At 37.3% G+C, this 21,390-nt stretch overlaps 1 protein-coding gene across 1 annotated transcript; it reads left to right on the top strand.

Moving 5' to 3' along the window:
• Nucleotides 1-822: 822 nt before the first annotated feature.
• LOC125227901 (MICAL-like protein 1) lies at nt 823-20,410 on the top strand. The gene is made up of 14 exons (XM_048132302.1): nt 823-1,216; nt 1,301-1,485; nt 1,981-2,045; nt 3,607-3,949; nt 4,437-5,122; nt 5,605-5,732; nt 6,318-6,395; nt 7,203-7,386; nt 10,146-10,281; nt 13,772-13,948; nt 14,519-14,633; nt 15,486-15,585; nt 16,382-16,520; nt 17,735-20,410. Exons 1-14 carry the CDS (start codon nt 1,065-1,067, stop codon nt 17,926-17,928), a joined length of 2,682 nt encoding a protein of 893 aa, XP_047988259.1. The 5' UTR covers nt 823-1,064; the 3' UTR covers nt 17,929-20,410.
• Nucleotides 20,411-21,390: the final 980 nt, after the last annotated feature.

Raw genomic sequence — 21,390 nt, 5'->3', positions numbered from 1 at the left:
TTTCTAGTAGCATTTGTCCGGAATCGTAATTGGTACTCGGGAGGATTAAGTCAATACTGTCTAAACCATATGCTTTACGTCGAGTTTCTAGGACAAAATGTGTACCTTATTATGTGCCTTATTAAGCCCATGGCTTGTTATAAGAAAAAAATATAATAGCAAATAAATACGGCTACTCAAAGTTGTCTTCATACTTAACGATACAGTCTTTAGTGCGTACGCTAAACGAACTCACTAGCCGTTTTTAGGACACAAGTCAAATTCACTGTCAAAATTGTCGTACATGTAGACCCTGCCTTATTTTTAACCGTCGCCTCATATCTCAAGAAGGACGGTTATCAAGTCGTCTGTATGTTTTTTTTTTTTTTATGTTTGTTCCTCGATATCTCCGTCGTTACTGGACCGATTTTGAAAAATTTTTTTTTGATTGAATGTATATGCATACAGATTGGTCCCATTTTTCTCAGAACCCAGTTCTGATGATGGGATCCTGGAGAAATCGAGGGAACTCCTCAAATCTGAAAGGCATACATATGGTGATTTTTGTGTTTTTAAAAGAACAGCATGCATTTAGGTACGGAACAGTGACATTTGGTGCAGTGGAACTGCTGATGATGGCCAGAACGGAACTCTTCAAATCTGAACGGCACGCTTATAGTGACTTTGGTATTTTTATACGAACAGCATGCACTTTCGTCCAGAACAGTGACATTTGGTGCAGTGGAATTTCTGATGATGATTCATAGTGACTTCCTAATAAGAATCATGCACGTGTTGGACCGTAACAATTCATCTGTCATAGAACTTTGACGTTTGACAAACGTCATATATCGAGTTGCACTCGTACCTTGTACTTGCACTAAATGCCAACCCAACAATCACTTTTGTTCAACTAAAGATTATTCAATAGCCCTCATACATTATTTCATTAAAGCTAAAATCGGATTGTGTGGCATAATCGTCATTGTAGCATTAATTGAAGATGCACGGAAACTTCTATGAGTCATCGTGTAGATGACCGTTGTGGCTTACTTTCTACACACTAATATCTAAAATACTCAAAAATGTCAGAGGTAAAAGGGACGAAGGCCTTGGAACTATGGTGTAAACGCCTAATTAAGGATTGCCCTAATGTGCAGATTGATAATATGACTACATCGTGGAGAAATGGCATCGCTTTTTGTGCACTAGTTCATCACTTCAGGCCTGACTTAATGTGAGTTATTTAACATTATTTACACATTTTTTAATTTTAATTTAATTTTAATACATATTTATAACCAAATCCATTTATTTACAGAGATGTATCAAGTTTAAAACCAGAAAACATTTATGAAAACAACCAGCAGGCATTTAGTATTGCAGAGAAACACCTGGGGATTCCCGCGCTGTTGGATCCTGAGGATATGGTAGAAAACGAAGTGCCAGACAGATTGTCCATACTCACTTATTTGTCTCAGTTTTATCAACGCCTTGGTCACACAGGTAAATTCTTTATAAACTTCAACATTTGTAGCAGGTGCAGGTGCAAAACTGATAACAAACATGAATAAAAATATATGCATTTTATGTTGTTCTAACATGCGGTTGTTTTGTGATAAATGCAGCTTTGATAAATCGCAAGCGTTTATCAAATATATGTGTCGCTTAACTTCAAACTTGGGTAAATCCATTCTGCTATAAGGTTGATTTTATAAAAAAATATAATAAGTTAAGCAACACATATGAAAAGTCAAAATTACTGCTTCATTCACTCCATAAAACAATATGCATAATGTCAAATTGGGTAGTGTGATTGCGAATTTATGGGGGCAATTAATTTGCTCCTAGCATCTTTTGTTCTACCTCTGAATAGCAAGTGTATATAATATACTTATTTCCTTAACAATTGAGAGCAGGAAAGCCCTATCCCTATATGAATATCTGCTATGTACATGAATCATATCCATATAGACTAAACAGTGTGTTGTTATATTTCAGTGAACACTAAAGCATCTGAAAATGAATCAAAAACCCCAGAGCCTCCGTCAACCTCCACAGCAGCGGTGGGTACATTTATACATTCTTATCCTTTCCTACATGAATTCTCTTAGTCTTGTTTGCCACCCTTTTTTGTCAGCTTAGTTATCTAAAAGAGGTTTATATTATATCTCAATAATAATAAAGCTTTCTCTCTATACCCAAAAGCCAAAAAGGTTTATATTTTCCAATGTATTCGATCATTTGGGTTTATGTTAGATGTAATTCTTTTGTTTGTGATAATTTAAGACAGTTTATGGTTTGCAAAACAATATTGTAGCCAGCACAATGACAATTTGTAGTTGCACTTCCATTGCACATAGTTTAGATTGGTTATATTATAAGTAGAGATGGGCCGAATATTCGGTAAATATTCGGTATTCGGCATATTCGGCAAGTTTTTCAATGGTCGTATTCGGCCGAATAATTCGGTTGCATTGCCGAATATTTACCGAATAAACAAAGTAAATAACTAATGAAGATCTTACGTATTCCATTGGATAATAAGCTCCTATTTTAGTAGCTTTCTAAGGAACTACTAAAAATGCGTCAAAATATAAACACAATTGTTTTGTAATAAAGTTAAAAAACCGTAGTTTAAGAGTTGAGAAGAGTTCAGAGTTGTTTTAACTAAGTTTTAGCTATCCACTAAATCATAAGAACATAGTTGTAGTATGTATAACCATTATCAATCATTTCATAGTTTTAACATTCGCTTTAAAAAGATGTCGTAACCGAATATTCGGCCGAATGTTCGTATTCGGTAAAGTCTGAACATCTGAATGTTCGGCCGAATATTCGTATTCGGCAAAGTCCATATTCGGCCCATCTCTAATTATAAGACTGACATATTTATGTATGGCCATACATTTGGTGAAAACAACAAATCAATACAGTATGTGTTTCTGTATAGGTATCTCTATCTATTCTTTTTCTATGATGTGTTTGTTATACTGCAATTTGTTATGTTTTCTCTAGTACAAGTAGTATTGTGTCATCAATATATTTAAAAACTATTGAAGTCAAATAAGGAAATTTATTCAGTATGTATAATATCGTCACTACTTTTAAAAAAACTTGTATCTTCGTCTGTCAATGAAAAGAAAATTGTAGTAAGTATGTATGGAATGCATATAGACTTACTGCGTTTTAACATTGAGAAATAGCGTGAGATACGAGATTTTTTAAAAGTAGGGACGATATCCATTAATACATGACAAAGTCTTTAAGTTCCCACTTTGTTGCTTATTATAAGGACGAGATTTGCATGTATCATATTATGCAAATAACCTGTTAGGGCCCCCACAGACGGGAGACAAAACTGTTTTGTCTCCGTCGCTCGGTCTATGGGCTAGTATGAAGGTGCGCACACGAGGCGACGCAACTTTTCATACAAATACGACGGAGACAAAACAGTTTTGTCTCCCGTCTGTGGAGGCCCTTAAAGCATCCTTGTGGCAAGCAACAAGTTAGACATTTTCCTTGGACACAAAACACACATATGATTAAGCCATATGAAAATATGTGATGACACAATATTGATTTCCTGCATTCTATAATCTATTCTTTATTTATTTTCACTTATAGGCACCATTCAAATTTGGAAAGACAGGTCTAGACAAGTGTGCTGCATGCGGCCTGCCCGTTTACCTCGCACAGCGTCTCATTGTCTCACACAAGCTCTATCATAGGAGATGTTTCCGTTGCTCCAAGTGCTCTGGTCACTTGAACCCCAAGAATTTCCAAGTTATTGAAGGATCTGAATTTTGTTGTGATAGTTGCAAAAATGAAAAGACAATGCCCACATTTCTTAATAATAATGATCAAATAGGCATGTTAGCATTTCATGAAGACTTGTCTAAACCTAATGAGCTCCCCAGTGAAGAGCCTATTGTCCCCAAACATAAGACAAGGCCTCAGTCAATCTTAGGTGAGTATCTCTACAAACTTTCCTTTACTACATTTTCTCTATTCCTACTAACTGGCTTTTTTGTATGTCAAGTCTATGTCATTTATGTTTTGTTTTAAAGTTACTTTGATTGCAAGCATAATTAACAATACTTTTCTATTTAAAACTGTGATTAATATTTCTAAAGTAGACCTAGGAGATGATGGTTTAGAAATGCACCTGTAACATTTAGCTGTTTGGATTATATTAGTTTGATGCACTTTTTAATCACCTCTGATAATAATTAGTACTAAAAAACGAGCACTAGTGGTATTTAACGGTTTCGATTATCTAAATAATAAGCTATAGTTTTAAGAAACCTGTGCCCAAAACTTCGTGTAGATGCTTCAATAGTACACTAACTGCAACTTTCCAATATTTAGTTGATGATGCGTATTTTGCATTACATATTACCTAATTGACCATTATCAACAATTAGTATAACAAGACTCATTTGTTTTTATTACAGAGAAAATAAGTTTGTTTGAAAAGCAATCAGATAAAGAAGTTAGTCTAGAAGACAAGTTAGTAAATATGTCCTTATCTGACAACTTAGATAGTAAACTCAAAGACAGTACACCTAGTGTTTTAAACACAAACAAGTTACAATCTCAGGCAGCAGAGAATATGGAGACAGTGGTGGACAATTCCGGTGCTAAAGAAGATAGCGAATTATTTAAGCAAAGCCCTGAAAAAGTTTACAAAAGCAATATAAACAAATTCAATTTCTTACAAACGCAACTCGCTGAAGATACGAACGGTGACGGTGACAATCAGTATACTGTCGGCGATACTGAGATCCAACACGAAAAATTTAACAATTCAAAAGATGATAACGAAATCAGTGATTCTGGTTTTAAGGAAAAATTTGACTCAACCGAAAGTGTGCGTAAAGACGAGAGTAACATGACTGATGATATTAGACTAGCGAAAAACCATTTTAACTCGCCGCCTGAAACGGACTGCTCTCCAACAGAAACAAATGAAACTAGTATGATTGAGCCACAAATATCGATTAGTGTGCCCCCACGGAAGAAAAAAAACTTAACGCCTAGTGGAAAATCGACAGAAGTAAAAAAAGAGAACAGTGAGAAAAAACTCGCCACTAAACTTTATCCTGATCATTTAAACCCGTTTTCCGACGACGAGGAAGAGGTATGTAACAATAACAAATATATCACACACAGTATAAGTCATTATGAATCTATTGATCTATTCAGATGGTACGATTGACGCGCGTATACAATAGCGCCTGGACAGAATTTTAACAAATGTCGGACTCTTTACAAAAAGTTTTCGATATACTAATGTGATCCAAATTAAATAAACTTCAAAGTGTTTTTAACGAGATCATGTCATGTTACGAATCATATATTTGTGTCATAATTTTACTATAAAATATAGAGGTCTTGAAAGAAAACATTTTTTTCCTTTTAATTAATATTCATCGCAGGTTCTTTCTAATAAAATTTCTGTCACGTACAGCCGAACAAGCACACCTACGCCTTAAGAATAGTAAAGTGATACAAACGCCTACTTTAACGGCAATTTTTATATTCGCACCACACGCTTAGGTACGAGTATGTACAATACCTACTTGTATTAATTTTTTAAATTATAATTTTCGAACATTTTAGGAGGAAGCCAGCAAAGAGACGTCAAAGCCAGCAAGTACCAACCCTTTTGGGAGCAGTGACGAGGAGGACGATGACGTACCGCCGATCCATCCTCCGAGGCTACCCACAGAACAAACCTCTACTCCCACGTATGTAGATTAGTTGATGAATTATGAACTAGGCTTGTGTAGTACATGTACTAATAGTACAAAAGACACGATTCCCTGCACTGTACTAGACCGAACTACTAAATGATTCTGCTCACTAGTATATTTAGTACACTCACACACGCGAAACAGAATGGGAGCAAAGAGAGCCGAGAAGTGACAATGACAGCAAAGCGATCCGTGTGATCCGACCGCAACCGTACTGGAACCGACTGACTCGGACCGAGAACGCGCGAAAACGGCCGATCAGCTCCATATGCACAATTTGTCTCTCGCTCTCTCGGTGTACTACTGTACTAAATGTCCTAAAAGAACGAACTAGTACAATTAGGAGCTCGTACTAGTTGGGAGCGATCTTTTCAATGAACCTTAAACCTTAATCATCATCCTCCTTGCGTTATCCCGCCTTTGCCGCAGCTCACCGATGCACAGTCACCGATATTATTAGGTTAATACATAGAACTAAAATAACCATAGATGAAACATACAATATATTAGAATGGATAACAAAAGCTTTTGATATGTATATTAGAGTATATTCACACAAAGTGTTGTTTATGTTTATAGGAAACGCTTGATTGCTGCCAACCCCTTTTGGTCTGACGGTGAAGAACCCTCGTCCGATGATGAACCTCATAATGGAAGGTAGATATCTCTCATAAAAAATTGGTATTAGAACAATAGACTAACCTGTCATAGGCTAAATGGATATTAACTGGCCCCCTTGCAATAACTGGTCACCTTCTACTAATAATGGACCCTGTATATTGGTTAACATAACTCATTTTAGTATAGGGTGGTCAGGTATTGGCATTTACCCAAAATTAAACTTAGTAGCCTCTTACTTTTCAATTTTGTCTCGTACCATGTATGAAATAAAAATATCAAGTACCTAACAAATAATTATTTACGGAAGAATGGTTTTTGAATTTGGAAATGAATAACACTAATTTAACAAAATTAATTTGCACAATATTCTAGCACGTAACACTCACAAACCCGAGAAAAGTCACTACTTCTGTTCAGTTCAGGAAAGAGAATGCCTTAAAAATGTTATTTTCGCAATTCTTAGAATGTGGTATTCATTATTGTGATAGTAATTGTGGGACAAACACAATAAGCCTCCCCTCCCTCCCCCACACGCGCGCGCACACACACACACACTATGAGCAATTTAATGCAGTATAACAATACATTTACATCCATCTAGATATACTTTTTATGTATGTAGTTGTGGATAGTATTCACACTTCACAGCAACCTATCGCAGTGTTCGTATCCTCGTCAATAATCGCGTACATATCCTTCGGGAAAACCTTTCCATGAGGCTTAAAACTCTTTTCTGGGTGGAAAAATCCTTACGCACAAAATCTTCATCAACCCTTATGAAGTATAAGGACCCTGCTCTAACCGAAAGTTGCATGGATTCTAACAAATAGTCCTCTGTTTTAGCACAAACATGTACAAGTCGTCATTGACCACAAGCACGCCGAACCTGCCAAGCGGTCGTCGGAAGAAAGTGAAGGCGCCACCGCCACCAGTTCTCAAGGTCACAGAGGTCCCTGCCACATCCATGGACGACGTTGCCAGCATATCCTCACTCAGCTCCTACACTTCCACCGTACATTCTGACCAAGTAAGTTGGAACATTGCTAAGAAACATAAATAGGGCCCGTAGTATCTATTAACGGAGCTTTAACCAATGTTCGGAAGTTCTGACTATATCATTGACATCAATAACCTGCCAAGCGGCCGTCGGAAGAAAGTGAAGGCGCCACCGCCGCCAGTTCTCAAGGTCACAGAGATCCCTGCCACATCCATGGAAACGTCCACCGTACATTCTGACCAAGTGAGTTGTTCTTATATAAACTATTGCTAAGAGACGCAGCTATCACCCTTAGTTTTTCCCGTCCCGTAGCTTTGGCCGATGTTCGGAATATCTGACTATGTCGTTGACATCACCTACAATCAGCTTGCCGATTGTTCGACAAAAGAACATCAAAGCGCCACCGGCTATCAAGGTTCTCAGAGGTCCTGCGACATCTATGGACGACTCGGTACATTCTGACCAAGTGAGTTTTAGTTTTAACAGAAAGCTTCAAATAATTACGAAGTCTTTTAGCGTAATTTTATCTTCGTCGTAACGCCGATACGGTCGCGCTATCGCGCGACGGCGATTTACGAAATCAAACCTTATCGATATGGAAGTATCGAGGTTTCGCGCGACCGTCGCCCATAAAAGACACGGCGTAACAGATTGAACCTTCCCTTTCCAATGAAATCAGTTTGCTAAATAAATTTTGAATTTTAATGACATTATATGTTAAAATTGACAGTTATATGTTAACAACCCGCTAACGACCTCACGATCGTATCAGCTCGGATGTAAAGGGCTATGACGTGTATAGGTATTATGATCAGATGTAATGTGGAATGTTCCACGTATGTACCTGCTATCACTTAAATCAGTTAAATCTAATACTTTGCTCTGATAGAGATTGGATGATGATTCTATATATTTCTAACCGAGAGGGTGTACCTACTCCAATTTCAATATTTACTCACTGACCTAACTGACTTGATACAAACAAATACAAAATCATTTATTCAGCAAATAGGCCACGGGGGCACTTTTACATGTCAACATTACAGAGTATCCATTAAAGTTAAACAAATGAAATTAATAGAAATATTAACTAAAAATATTAATCATAAGCAAAGTAGCTATACACTGATATAGAATTAGAGATGTATAAAGTCTCTAAATGTCACATTATTACTAACTATAATCAATACATAAAGAAAGCGCAAACAGATACAAAGATCAAAGAAATCTATAATACTTCAACAGTTGTAAAAGACTGAATGTTACAAGTAAAAAATTATACTTAATCAAATAATCCATGGAGATATATAGTCTCCAAGAGTCAAATTTTATAAAATTAAAATATTTAAAAGTAAAAACCTTTGTCAAATCATACAAAAAAATTACAGAAAATGAACAGCTAAATTACACATTTCAAGAGATGTACAAGTCTCTAGTTGTCAATCTTTAAAGTAACAAATCAAGTTTACAAAAAATATAATCAAAATCTCAGAGATGTATAAGGTCTCTAAGTGTCTAAAAACTAACATTAACTTAATCAAACGACAACAAGATCATTAAAGTAAGGAATCTATATTAACACTTTCGCTACCAAGAACCCGACTGTCGGGCACACCGCTCGTAGAAGCGTAGCCGATTACATGGGTTTCCCCGTATGTAGCGAAAATGTCGTGGCGCTGCGTAGAGCCCGGTTTCGAAAGTGTTAAAATAAAATATAATCAAAATCTCAGAGATGTATAAAGTCTGTAAGTGTCCAAAAGCTAAAATTAACTAAATTAAACGACAACGTGATGGTCTCTAGTGTCATCCTTAAGACATTACTTACTTAAGTTTAATTCTTACAAGAACCGAATGTAGTGTCTCGCAATCCGCTCAAAAGTAAAGTTAAATAATCTAACAAAACATGTGGCCCAGGTATGCTTGAACAGACCAGTCTCCACAAACAGCACCCGTTCACGATTGACATACGCAATACTTACCTACGTGGATCTTAGAGGGTACTAGCGCTAAAAAGTTATCATTACGAAGTCTAATACTTAAACTAGGTCACTGACAGGACAGTGCATATTGTTTTATGAATACCTACTGTCCCACACAAAAGAGATCGTGGACGTCGGCCTTATAATACCCATCGTGACGCGCGCACGTTGCGCAATCGCTCCTTCGTATGTAAATAACCAGTTTCATGAAGCATCTATTTGAGAATTTGCTTCAATTGGATCTAATATATCCTAGTATAATTGAATAAAAACATGCCTCATACCTTTAAATAGAGAATTTCTTGAATATATTTCAAGAATGTCGGAAACAGCTCTTACTATTTCGATAAATTGGCTACTCTGGGAAAACGCGCATTTTTTGCGTTTTGACATGTTTTTAGAGCAAACGCAACGTGGCAATAGAGTTAAAAATCAGTTTTATCGGCTTATAATTTAGATCCCTGTATCATCAATATCATCATCCTCATCATTTTCTTGCCCTTGTCCCAGTCACTCTTCCATATAGGTTGATTAACGAAAGCTGGTACTAATGGAATGATCGAAACTTTTATTGTGTGAGTGACACCTGCATCGGTATACAATCGTAACTGTCAAGAGCCACTTTAATTATTGGTTATTCTGTCACACACATAGACATTGTCATTCAGTTATTCGTTCCATTCGGGCCAGCTCTTGTGAATTGACTTGTACATCTCTATCACCCGTCATCTCATCATTAACTTGATCTCGTTTCATCATTAGTGCACTTCCTTAAATTCGGCTAATCTTGCAAATTTTTTTTTGTTACAGAAATCATATGGCATGTCGACCCCAAGGCTTAAAAAGAAGCGTATGGCGCCAACGCCACCAGACAGTATGTCCATGTCCTGCTGTGGTTCTATGGAGAAAGGTGTTGACCACTCCGACCTACGGAACAACTCAGATGGTAAGTACATAGGTGCTATTAACACAAGTCAAATTATATTCTATTGAAAATATTTCAATTTGTGCTGTCTTAAAGTAGGCATACTGCTATATATAAATTAAAACCAAAATAAATTACACATTTTAAAGAAAAATGACTAGTGCCTGAGGCTGGGGGGGCCTTGGTCACTTTGTCTTTAATATCGTTTAACTGTAGGTGCATTACATTCTATGTGCTGTCCCTTACAAACGCATTATATTTCGTGTGTTGCGATTTATTTTTTAGCGTTCAAAGCAGGTAATCATTTTTCTGGGCATAATTCTTCAAATTGCCTCAGAAATAGATCCTCTAACACCAACCAATTTGCAGAAAATTCGCGGTTATACGGGACAATATGTATATCTATAACACAGCCGGCAACCCCTTGCTTAGGGTTGTAAAAAAACGGTTTTTTTCTGGCTTGAAAAAAATCATGAAAAAAAAACCGTGAAAAAAACTGTCTTTTTTTTCTGGAGTGCGTTTTTTTTCTAAAGTACGAAATCTCAAAATTTGCAAAGCAGTTAATACTTTTATACGGTTTTTACGGACTTAATGTTAACTATTAAACGAATTTAATCAACTTTAATTTCTGGTCCGTAAAAGTAACATTTACGAAATCTGTAGTTGGTTGTTATCACTATTTACTGTTGGCAACACCACCGCCTCTCCACGCTGCACGCCGCATCGGGGATTCCCCAATAAACGTTTGTGTACTGAATGTTAATCGAATTAAAATGTACGTTATTGTTATTGAAACACGTTACAACTCACGAAAACCGTTATTGTCGAATTATTTGTTTATCTGAAAAAACAAACATATTTAAAAAAAAAAACAATGGTGCTCGGTTTTTTTTCATGTTTTTTTCATAATTCTAAAAAAAAAACATTTTTTTTTTCTATTTGCAACCCTACCCTTACTTCCCTGATGGCGTCTGCAGTAATGTAGTAATTGTACAGTCAGCCAAGAAAGTGGTTTACCACTTTTCAACTCTATTTCAAGCACATAAGGTAGAAAGTGGTAAACCACTTTTTTGGCTGACTGTATTATCGGATCGGCTGACACTGTTTTTGAACTAAAAGAGATTTCTCAAGCCAGGCATGCAATGAGGATCATCAGTAGGTACAGTCAAAGAATTTAATTTCCTACCCATTTTGTACTTGTTAGTAACACCCATTTTGTACCATGTTACAGTAGCAATGTCATGTCATGCAACACGTGTATCGAAAATCCCAGATTTAATTAATATTTATATGTAGCATTAATACTGATTTCCTCATACGTTTGTGTTTCAAGCCAAGCCTGTATAATCTTTTTACACTCATGATATTGTTTACTGTAGATATTAATACTGATATACCATATCGATTTGTCCTTCTATATAGTCAAAGATCGATTCAAAATGATAAAATTATTAGTAATTCAGTAATCACTAAGCTGTAATAAAGATTGAAAAACCATATTTGACATAATAATTACCTATTCACTAGAATCACCATATCTTGATCAACACTTGTGTTTGTTTTGTTTTATATATGTAGTTATTCAAATCTTAATCCTTTTTAATTAATGACATCCACTATAGGGAAATGAATTGTATAAATATTTTAAATCTTATCCACTCATACTCTTATTCTCTCTACCATTGGCTTGACTTTATTCATAAATTAAATATAACAAGATCATACCATCCCATACATTAAAATGCGACCGCCTACGAACGCGCTTACACTCCACCACACATAGATGGCGCCACAAAAAATGCCTTGTTGCCACCGATTATTTGTAGATTGGCATTAAGTGTCAATTCCTAGCCGTAAATCTATGTCAAAAGTAACACTTCACGCCATCTACAAGTATAATCGAAAGCTACAAGACATTTTTTTTGTGGCGCCATCTATGTGTGGTGGAGTGTAAGCGCGGTCTTAGGCGGTCGCATTTTAATGTATGGGATGGTATGATCTTGTTATATTTAATTTATGCTCTATTACAGGACTCTCTACCATTGGCTTGCCATGGCTGGCCACCCAGAGTAGAGTCGTTAGAGCTATATGCTCCAGGGGAGGAAGTGAAAATTTGTCTAAGATACGAATAGTCACAGTAGTTTAATCCACTGGGTAGAACGCGGTGTACACCCCTTGAGTTCTCACACCGGAGTTGCCCTTGAGCCATCTTGGGTGTCGCTGTTTTTGAGGGTCGAGTCATCCTCTGCCGCAAATAAAATTGGATACCGTTTTGTCAGACAGGCGTCCGGTTTTTTTATCCCATAGCCCAGTATTTAGTCCATAACACTTACATGCAATAGCCTAGTTCATTTTAGATTCCACCAACTCTCAACTAATCCTTACCTCCATACACCTTGGCGGGTGCTGCCTCTGCGTGCGTCACACGGGCAATAGCAGCACCCGCTTGGCTCGGATTACATTTCATTAAAGTGTCAAAACGGCCACTCAGTATTGATTTCGGCTCCGCACATACCTCCCAAAGGTCCATATTTATTATAAGGATATTAACCCAATGGCTTCTGTGGTGGCACAGTGATAACACATTAAGGCCCACTTGCACCAAACATTTAACACTTTCGCTACCAAGAACCCGACTGTCGGGTACACCGCTCGTAGAAGCGTAGCCGATTACATGGGTTTCCCCGTATGTAGCGAAAATGTCGTAGCGCCGCGTAGAGCCCGGTTTCGAAAGTGTTAACTCGGGGTTAGTGGGCTCATGGGCTGTCATCTGTCAAATTCCATATAAAATGGTGGGGTGGGTTAACCCTCCATTTTCGTTGGTGCAAGTGGCCCTAAAAGGCTCAGGTATCATGTTGTTCTGTATATATTATATTATTTATTTTATATGACCTATATATGTACCAACATGTGAGCAAGCAGGTTCTATGTTCTTGATCATCTATTAGAAATAATTGCTTCCAGTCAATTGATTCGCAATACTGATAAAACACTTGAAATATGCACTCTATCGAGGTAGATCCCCTCGTTCAGGAACAGGAATCTCCAATCTTAAGTGCATTCTGATATAAGTATTAATAATAGATGTTACGAAGAACTCAATATACCTACATACCTATACGTTTTACTGAACAAGTTTAGATAACAAACTTGACAGAAACCGCTATTTAATTAGATTAAAACCTCTACCATGGGGTTTTTACATTCTAGAATTAATTACATTCATTGTATGAAAATTGAAACAGCACACCTAAACTTACCTACTAGTCACTAGAACAAAAAAATACAATAAATGTTCCTCGACATTTGAGATATCGAGTTACGTATTTTAAAACTTCAAAATCTCACGATAGAAGCTTAGTAATTCATCGATAACCAACAGATACGAAATCCCTCTAGTTCCCGGTCGAATGGACAAAACTTTCCGAACCCTGATCAGGCCACGTTACATTTTATTGGCATGTTATAATCACTGAAAGTAGTAACATTCGATTTCACTATATTTTGCCAGGTGGTCGTCGTCTAAAAGGTCCGGCGCCCGGTCTCCCGTTGCCGGAGCGACGCGAAGTGAAAATGCAGATGTCCCCCGAAGAGCTGCAAGTCCAACTCGACATGCTGGAAACGCAACAGCTGGGTTTAGAACGGCAAGGTGTGCTCATCGAACAGATGATCCGGGACAAGTGCGAAGGTTGGTTCACTTTACTACGAGTATTAGTTGTTTGACAGCAGGCCTTTATCTGGAAGGAGGTGAAAATGCAGATGTACCCTGAAGAGCTGCAAGTCTCAGATATGAAAGAACGACTCAAACCTGCTAGCATGAGTTGTGTAATACGTGAATTCCGACTCCAAACATCTTGCACAAAATCACATCCATACTCGCGCGAGAGAACGCAACTTTTGCCAGAACGTCATGTCAGGGTAATGTGATCATGTCGAAGGGCGACTAGTAAAAGCGTTGATTGTTTCGCCCACTTCAGTTTTTACGAGTATCAAAATGTTCTGAAACGTATGTACAGTCAAGTGTAAAAATATGGGTGCGTACAACTTATCAAAAATATGTCCCATAGCACTTTATGTCGGCGGAATAAGGTCTCGGTACATATTTTTGAGCGGATAAAATCGATACGTATTTTTGCACTTAACTGTATGATATCCGTAAACGTTTACGCGGTGTAATCTTCATAACGTATCTGCATATAAATGAATATTCTTACATCATCACAAGTTACTTACAATACCTTGTCTTGTTCTTCTATAGGAGAGGACGCAGTACCCGCGCCGCAGGAGGAAGTGGAAGATCTCGTGATTCAACTCTGCGAGCTGGTCAACGAGAAAAACGATCTGTTCAGGAAACAAACGGAGCTCATGTACATGTAAGTAGTTTAACATTACTTATCCAATAAACTAAGCCCTCATATGTCATGAATGCTTGCGTAACTATCCGCGATCAGCGAACCCACAGACTCCTTCGCGAAGGGATTTGTTCTGCACAAGTGCATAGCAGTCCTTATGGATTAAGGTTTAGTTCATCTCAGAAAGGCCGGCCCTGGTTGCCTGTTCATTTTACCGTGGGTGACGAAGCCACGGTTGCTCAGCTTCTCCACTGCGAAAAGGTAAGCAACCCGTGGGGGTGGATTAACATTGTTACCGTAAAACGGTAAAACCTCCTTCTAACAAAAACCAAAATCGCAACATTGCTCAAAATAACTTAAAAATCGACGAATGGGTGTAGTAGTTTAAAGTAGGCTTTATTGCGTAATGTCTTTATCACACGTAATGTTTTTCTTCATAATGATTCGTGGTAAATCCAAAATAATATTATACATATACAAAGGTAGATAAGTTCCAGTTCTGAGAAATTTAGATTTCTTCAAAATGTGAGCTTATTATATAACCACAGAATATATAAAAGTACAAGTACAGAAGGTTCACTCTCAACAACCTGTCAACGGACTGCATGCTACACTGAGTTCTATTGCGCAGCGTGAAGGTTGTCAAACTTTATGGGCCGCGAACTCGCGGCCGTCGAAATGTAAGGAAGAATCGCGGAGTGAACCGCCCCTGATATAACTTTCAAAAATAACGGAACCGGATGTGTATAACCAATCGGAAGTTCCGATTCAGCGGACAGATCGAACGAACGAACCTTCCTAACATCCCACATAGTTGCATAACCAATATTCATAGTATTACATAGTAATAGCATATTTTGATTTGTATTTCAGTCGTCGACAGCAGCGATTAGAGCAAGAGCAAGCCGATATCGAGCACGAAATCAGGGTGATTCAGTCACGGCCCGCGGTTAATCGCATCGATGCTGATAAGGTAATTATTTACAATAACACTAATTAATATATAATCAATAATAGTAGTAGGAACTCTTTATTGTACAAAAACTCTTTAAAAAATAGCATACATTGAGATGTGAAGTACATAATATTGTATATTGCACCCAAACCACATCTCGGACAATGGCGATCTAATATAATATTATGAAAGCGGTGCGTTCCTACGCACACAGTCTAAGCTCGTGTAGGTGAACGGGTAACATGCTTGTATGAGTGAGATATGACAGGTCGACTGGTCGCGTTTTTGACAGCCGGTAACTGTGAGGTAACCGAGATCGGGTGCGCGGAGCTTTCAACGGGGCGCGGGAGTGGCCATATTGTACGATACAGTACTATTTATTATTACTGTGCCCAAACTATGTATTTTTCTTGCATCGCCATGTTACGGTCCCCTGAGTCACGCTGGTTTTATGCAAAATTATGTACTTAAACTATGCAAACATGCATTTTTCTGGTGTTAACAAGCCCTTCCCCTAATTTACCTACAAACATGACTATTCATGCTTGCATCATAGCATAATTTTGCATAAAACAAGCCATAACAGGCAAGCATTCACCCATTTATCAGCTGCAAAAGTGGATGACGAATTTATCAATGAATTCATTCATAGTTTCTCCATGCACTTTTGCAGCTGATAATATATAGATGCGTAGCTGCGGCAAGCCGTAGCGATTTACTCTCGTTTGCAATATTTAACTTCCGCGCCACTTTACACAATCTACCTACTATACTATTCTACTGCATGTGCTGAAATATATGAATTACTCCGCAGGCCCGTGAGGAACAACTAGTGTCGCGTTTGGTACAAATCGTGCGCATGCGCGACGAGCTCGTGCAGCAGATCGACGCCGAGCGCCGCCGCGAGCGCCAGGAGGACATGGCCATCGCCTGCTCCATCGCCACCAAGCGAGGTAATGTCACACTCACTGCCTGTTTCAGGATACTAGAGCTACTAACAACCCTTCAAAGTGACGCGTGAAACGAGTGCAACGCGTCAGGCTTTCTACTCACTCGTCTTAAACGCGAGCTTTGAATCAAGACAGTATCAAGAGCACCTGGAGGACATGGCAATCACCTGCTCCATCGCCACCAAGCGAGGTAATGTCACACTCACTGCCTGTTTCAGAGATACTAGAGCTACTAACAACCCTTCAAAGTGAAGCGTGAAACGAGTGCAACGCGTCAGGCTTTCTACTCACTCGTCTTAAACGCGAGCTTTGAATCAAGACAGTATCAAGAGCACCTGGAGGACATGGCAATCACCTGCTCCATCGCCACCAAGCGAGGTAATGTCACACTCACTGCCTGTTTCAGAGATACTAGAGCTACTAACAACCCTTCAAAGTGAAGCGTGAAACGAGTGCAACGCGTCAGGCTTTCTACTCACTCGTCTTAAACGCGAGCTTTGAATCAAGACAGTATCAAGAGCGCCAGGAGGACATGGCCATCACCTGCTCCATCGCCACCAAGCGAGGTAATGTCACGCCTGTTTCCCAAAATAATAGCTACCTACACCCGTTCTAGGTACTCTCTCACGAAAAACAAATGCAACGCGTCAGGCTTTCTACTCGTTCGTCTTAAGGAACGCTGGGTGAGTCAAGAGCAAGACAGTATCTTTCAAGAGCAGCCGTCGTGGCTGGTGCAGATCGTGCGCATCCGCGACGAGCATTGCCACCAAGCAAGATATTGCCTGGCGCTTTCTATCAGGCGGACCGTATGCTTGTTTGCCACCGACGTAGTATGTATAAAAACAAATTTTGTCACGCTCACTGCCTGTTTCAGGCATCCGAGGGATTAGTTGTCAAACACGACAAGTTGAACAAACTGGTTTTTGAAATTCGAATTATGTGCAGTTTCCACAATGTTCTTATTTCAATAAAAATAATTCCCGACTCGCTCTGTTGCATTAAAAGTACGGTAGTGACAGGGTGGCATTATGTCAACCCTTTATCGTATTACGTCACTTGTGTTGATCTTAAGCTAGTCTCCTGAGTAGATCTAGATCCTCATTATTATAATCCTCATTGTCTATAAAAAGTCATTAAAAAATCAATGCCTAATTTTCATTACGTTCCACATAATTATAAAGTATGTAATTTAATTGTGTACAAACTATATGTTTCAGCTCAAAGGAATAGCGACTCCAACAGTTCGTCAATGAAGTCAACAGAAGTCGTCCCGACGCCCAAGAAAAACAAAGTAAAGGACAAAGTGAAAAAGCAACTGAAAAAAGCAAAACACACTCTTATTTCGAAGAAAAAAGATGAATCTGACAAAAAAGAGGCAAAACCCGAAAAAGAAAAGAAATCAAAACAGTAAGATGTTATAGGACGAGTAATTAAGTGAAAAAATAGCAAGAGAAAGAAAAATCTAGACAGTATTTGGAACAATTACAGCGGTCAATAAACGAAAAGACTTGATGACATTGATCAATTATCATAGTATGTAGGAGTATCCATTTTTGATACAAAAAATAAATAATCTACATTCGCAATGTTAATAGGTAGGCTTGCTTTGTTCAAAATAATAAATTAATGTGACGTTCCACGAGTTAAGGGTCATTGTGGCAGTGATGTATTTCACATCACGGGAAAATGGTGTTTCGGACATGTAGGAGCGTGCGAAGAGCTCTAATATTATTGCGGTGCTAAAGAAACGTAAGAGCCATAAGGAACCTTTACTCGTGAAACATCACAAATGGCAACTAGCAAAGATATTCAAATATATGTAAAATACGCAAATGTAGTAAATAGCACTGTGATTAGTACTTACGTATTGGTAAACTAGTGGAGACTAACAAACTAGTATTATTAATAATTCGCTACTTATATTTACTTCTTAATTTTGATAATGGACACAATTTCGTACCGTTTGTACGTAACAGTTTGTATTTATGTTTGACTTACGCTATAAGCGGAGCTGTTTTGATGTCCACATAAAATACTTTACATTATTATTATTTTTCATATTTTGATGCTGTTTTTTATTAAAGCATAAAAGACATTTATAATGTGTTAATTATACTTAAGTGGCATGGCGTACTAAAGTACTTAAGCAAGACTGAAACATTCCACAAAATTATACATACATAATTATAATTCATTCATAAAAATGAATACTTAATGATTGGAGTAATACGTGTCATAAAAATGTCTTAATTTTAATTTATTTTCAACCAGGTATTGTGCCTATATTGGTAATGAATTACGCTTAGATGTTACTAAAGGTAGGTAAAGGTCATTTTATAATGTTCGATAATATTTGAATCCTTTAGATCAGGGGCCCGTTTCTCGAAGCTACAAGTTACAATTTACAAGCGGTTGTCAATGTCTAATATGATAAGTTGGAAAGAGACTTCCGCTTGTAACGTGTAACTTTCAGTTTTGAGAAATGGGCCCCAGGAAGGAAAGCTGTGAAATAGAATCTGGCTTAGAGCATACAATAATTTGAGTAGCGTTATATGTCGTGTATTTTAAAAAAACGTCTGCCGAACAGAGCCTAAAGAAGTAAAAAATATTACTCTCATTTTAACGCATCCAAACTTATCGGGCATGTAATGTCTGTATACATTTTTTTTGCACATTGTACAGGATTTTGACAAACGGATGGAATAAATAACTGAAGGGCTACTCTTTTACTGTATACTCTATAAGGAGTCGAGTGAAAGGACAGGGGTAGAAACTAAATGGCCTGTGAAAAAACGCCAATATTAGATATTGTATGTCTAAAACGATGCCTAAAGCAAACTGTTGAATTTTTTATTACTATGGCAAAAAAAATGTTAGTCAATAATATTGTGCCACGCTAACGTAATCTTAAACTTCGTTAAGTAGTATTGTTAATATATCGATATACACTACACCGTAGGCTAAACACAATATGCGAATTTATGTTCTCACAAAAAAGCACAAAAATATTTATATCTCGAATTACAACCAAACCTCGGCAACCTACACGTATGGATAGAACCTATATAGTACGGTGAATGCATTTGTTTTTATTAAGATTTTGTTTTTTATTTTGAAGTTATTTGTAGTTGTCAAGTAGCAATTTTATACACGGTTAAAACTTTTCGTCCGAGTAAATTTTACTGCTTAATATATGTTATTAAATAATATTTATTGATTAAGTAAAGAAACGCCAGTTTAGTAACTCTCTAATAAATGTATAAAGTTACATTTTGTCCAATTCACTTTATTAATAATCTTCGCAAGCTGAGATAGCGGGTGTAACATATAAAGAGCATTACCTACCAAAAATATTAAGTAAACTTTTGAATGCTGTACGCGCCGCGCCATCCCGAAGGTTCATATTCGGCATATTATGCATATACATGTATATATATATAATATGCCGAATATGAACCTTCGGGATGACGTATTTGGCACAAAACATTTGATCCTGTAATAGATGATACTAAAATATACACTAAACTTTGTACTTGGTAGCTTATTTGATTGGATGATAGTATTGGCAGTAAATAGATAAATAAGTAAGTTTTGGATACAGTTCTTTTTTCCACGCCGGCTTATCTCATCTTTGCCGCAAATTTAACTCTAAACTGGCAATATACTCATAAACTGTTGAAATACTCCTGTCTTCCGAATTATTACATGTATGTTATGTTTGTACGTATTTAATGCACAGGGTTTATTATTACCGCAAAAATTACTAATTATTTACATGGAAAAAAAAGCTCGAATGAGATGGTCACGTTTTTTATTATCCTTAATTATTAACATTCTGTTTGTATCAGTGCACTTATACTTCAAATATGCAAAATAAAGATTTATTTACTTTATTATCTCTTTTATTTTGTATCTAGCTTGCATAATAGTATATGCGTACATTGATCATTATTTCATAAGAATTTTCATCAGTAAAAAAAGATTTATTATGACAATACATACTTTATTGATTTGTGTAATCTAAATAAGAATTAAGTCAGACACTCAATAGAATAAGACTGACACAAAACATGAGGTACACGAGTAACCTAAGACATTAATTTCATAATTAAAACAAAACTGCAATATACTTTTTTTAGCATTAAAGAAAAGATAAACACGACGTAAGGAGACGTTTTGAAATACGCTTTTAATTTCCAATTTTTTTGTGCGAAAAACACGCGCTGCTTTCGGGTCTGTTACTTGGTCGATACTGATCGGGCACGGCGAGCGCCCGCGCTTATATCAGTGCAAATACTAGGAAGGCTGGCCACAGCGAGTCGTCTTGTAATAGATGTCTATAGGGGTTGGTCTGTGGCTCCTAAGCATACGAGAGGTTAAAACAATTATGCTTGAAAGTCAAAACAAGAAAACGTATATCATTTTCTATTGAAATATTTCAAACACGTCAAAATCGCTTAACTTACCTTCTTTTTAATGCTAAAAACACAGAAGTATAGAAGTACTCCAATTATCTTAAATTACTGGTTCAGAACCCCAAAGATTTCTAATGTGTGTAAAGTTGTAAACCTAAGGCACTGGTCCCACGGCGAGCTAGCAAACTATGAGCTATCGGCTATTTGTGCAACAAAAGATAGTCGCTCCCGTGTAAATAAAAGTGACAGATGTATTATAGCTGAGCTATTGACAATTTTATAGTTCATCGCTCAGCTATAATACATCTCTTTCTTTTGTTTACACGGCAACGACTATCTTTTGTCGCATAAATAGCCGATAGCTCATCGTTTTACTAGCTAGTGGTGGGACCAGTGCCTAAGATGTGAAACATCTGGCATGATTGTGTTTACATCCAACATTTATAGCATGACATCCT

The sequence above is a fragment of the Leguminivora glycinivorella genome, chromosome 7 (assembly GCF_023078275.1).
Source record: "Leguminivora glycinivorella isolate SPB_JAAS2020 chromosome 7, LegGlyc_1.1, whole genome shotgun sequence".
NCBI lineage: Eukaryota > Metazoa > Arthropoda > Insecta > Lepidoptera > Tortricidae > Leguminivora > Leguminivora glycinivorella.
The sequence above is the reverse complement of the archived record's forward strand: the minus strand, read 5'-3'. Positions and strand labels throughout refer to the sequence as shown.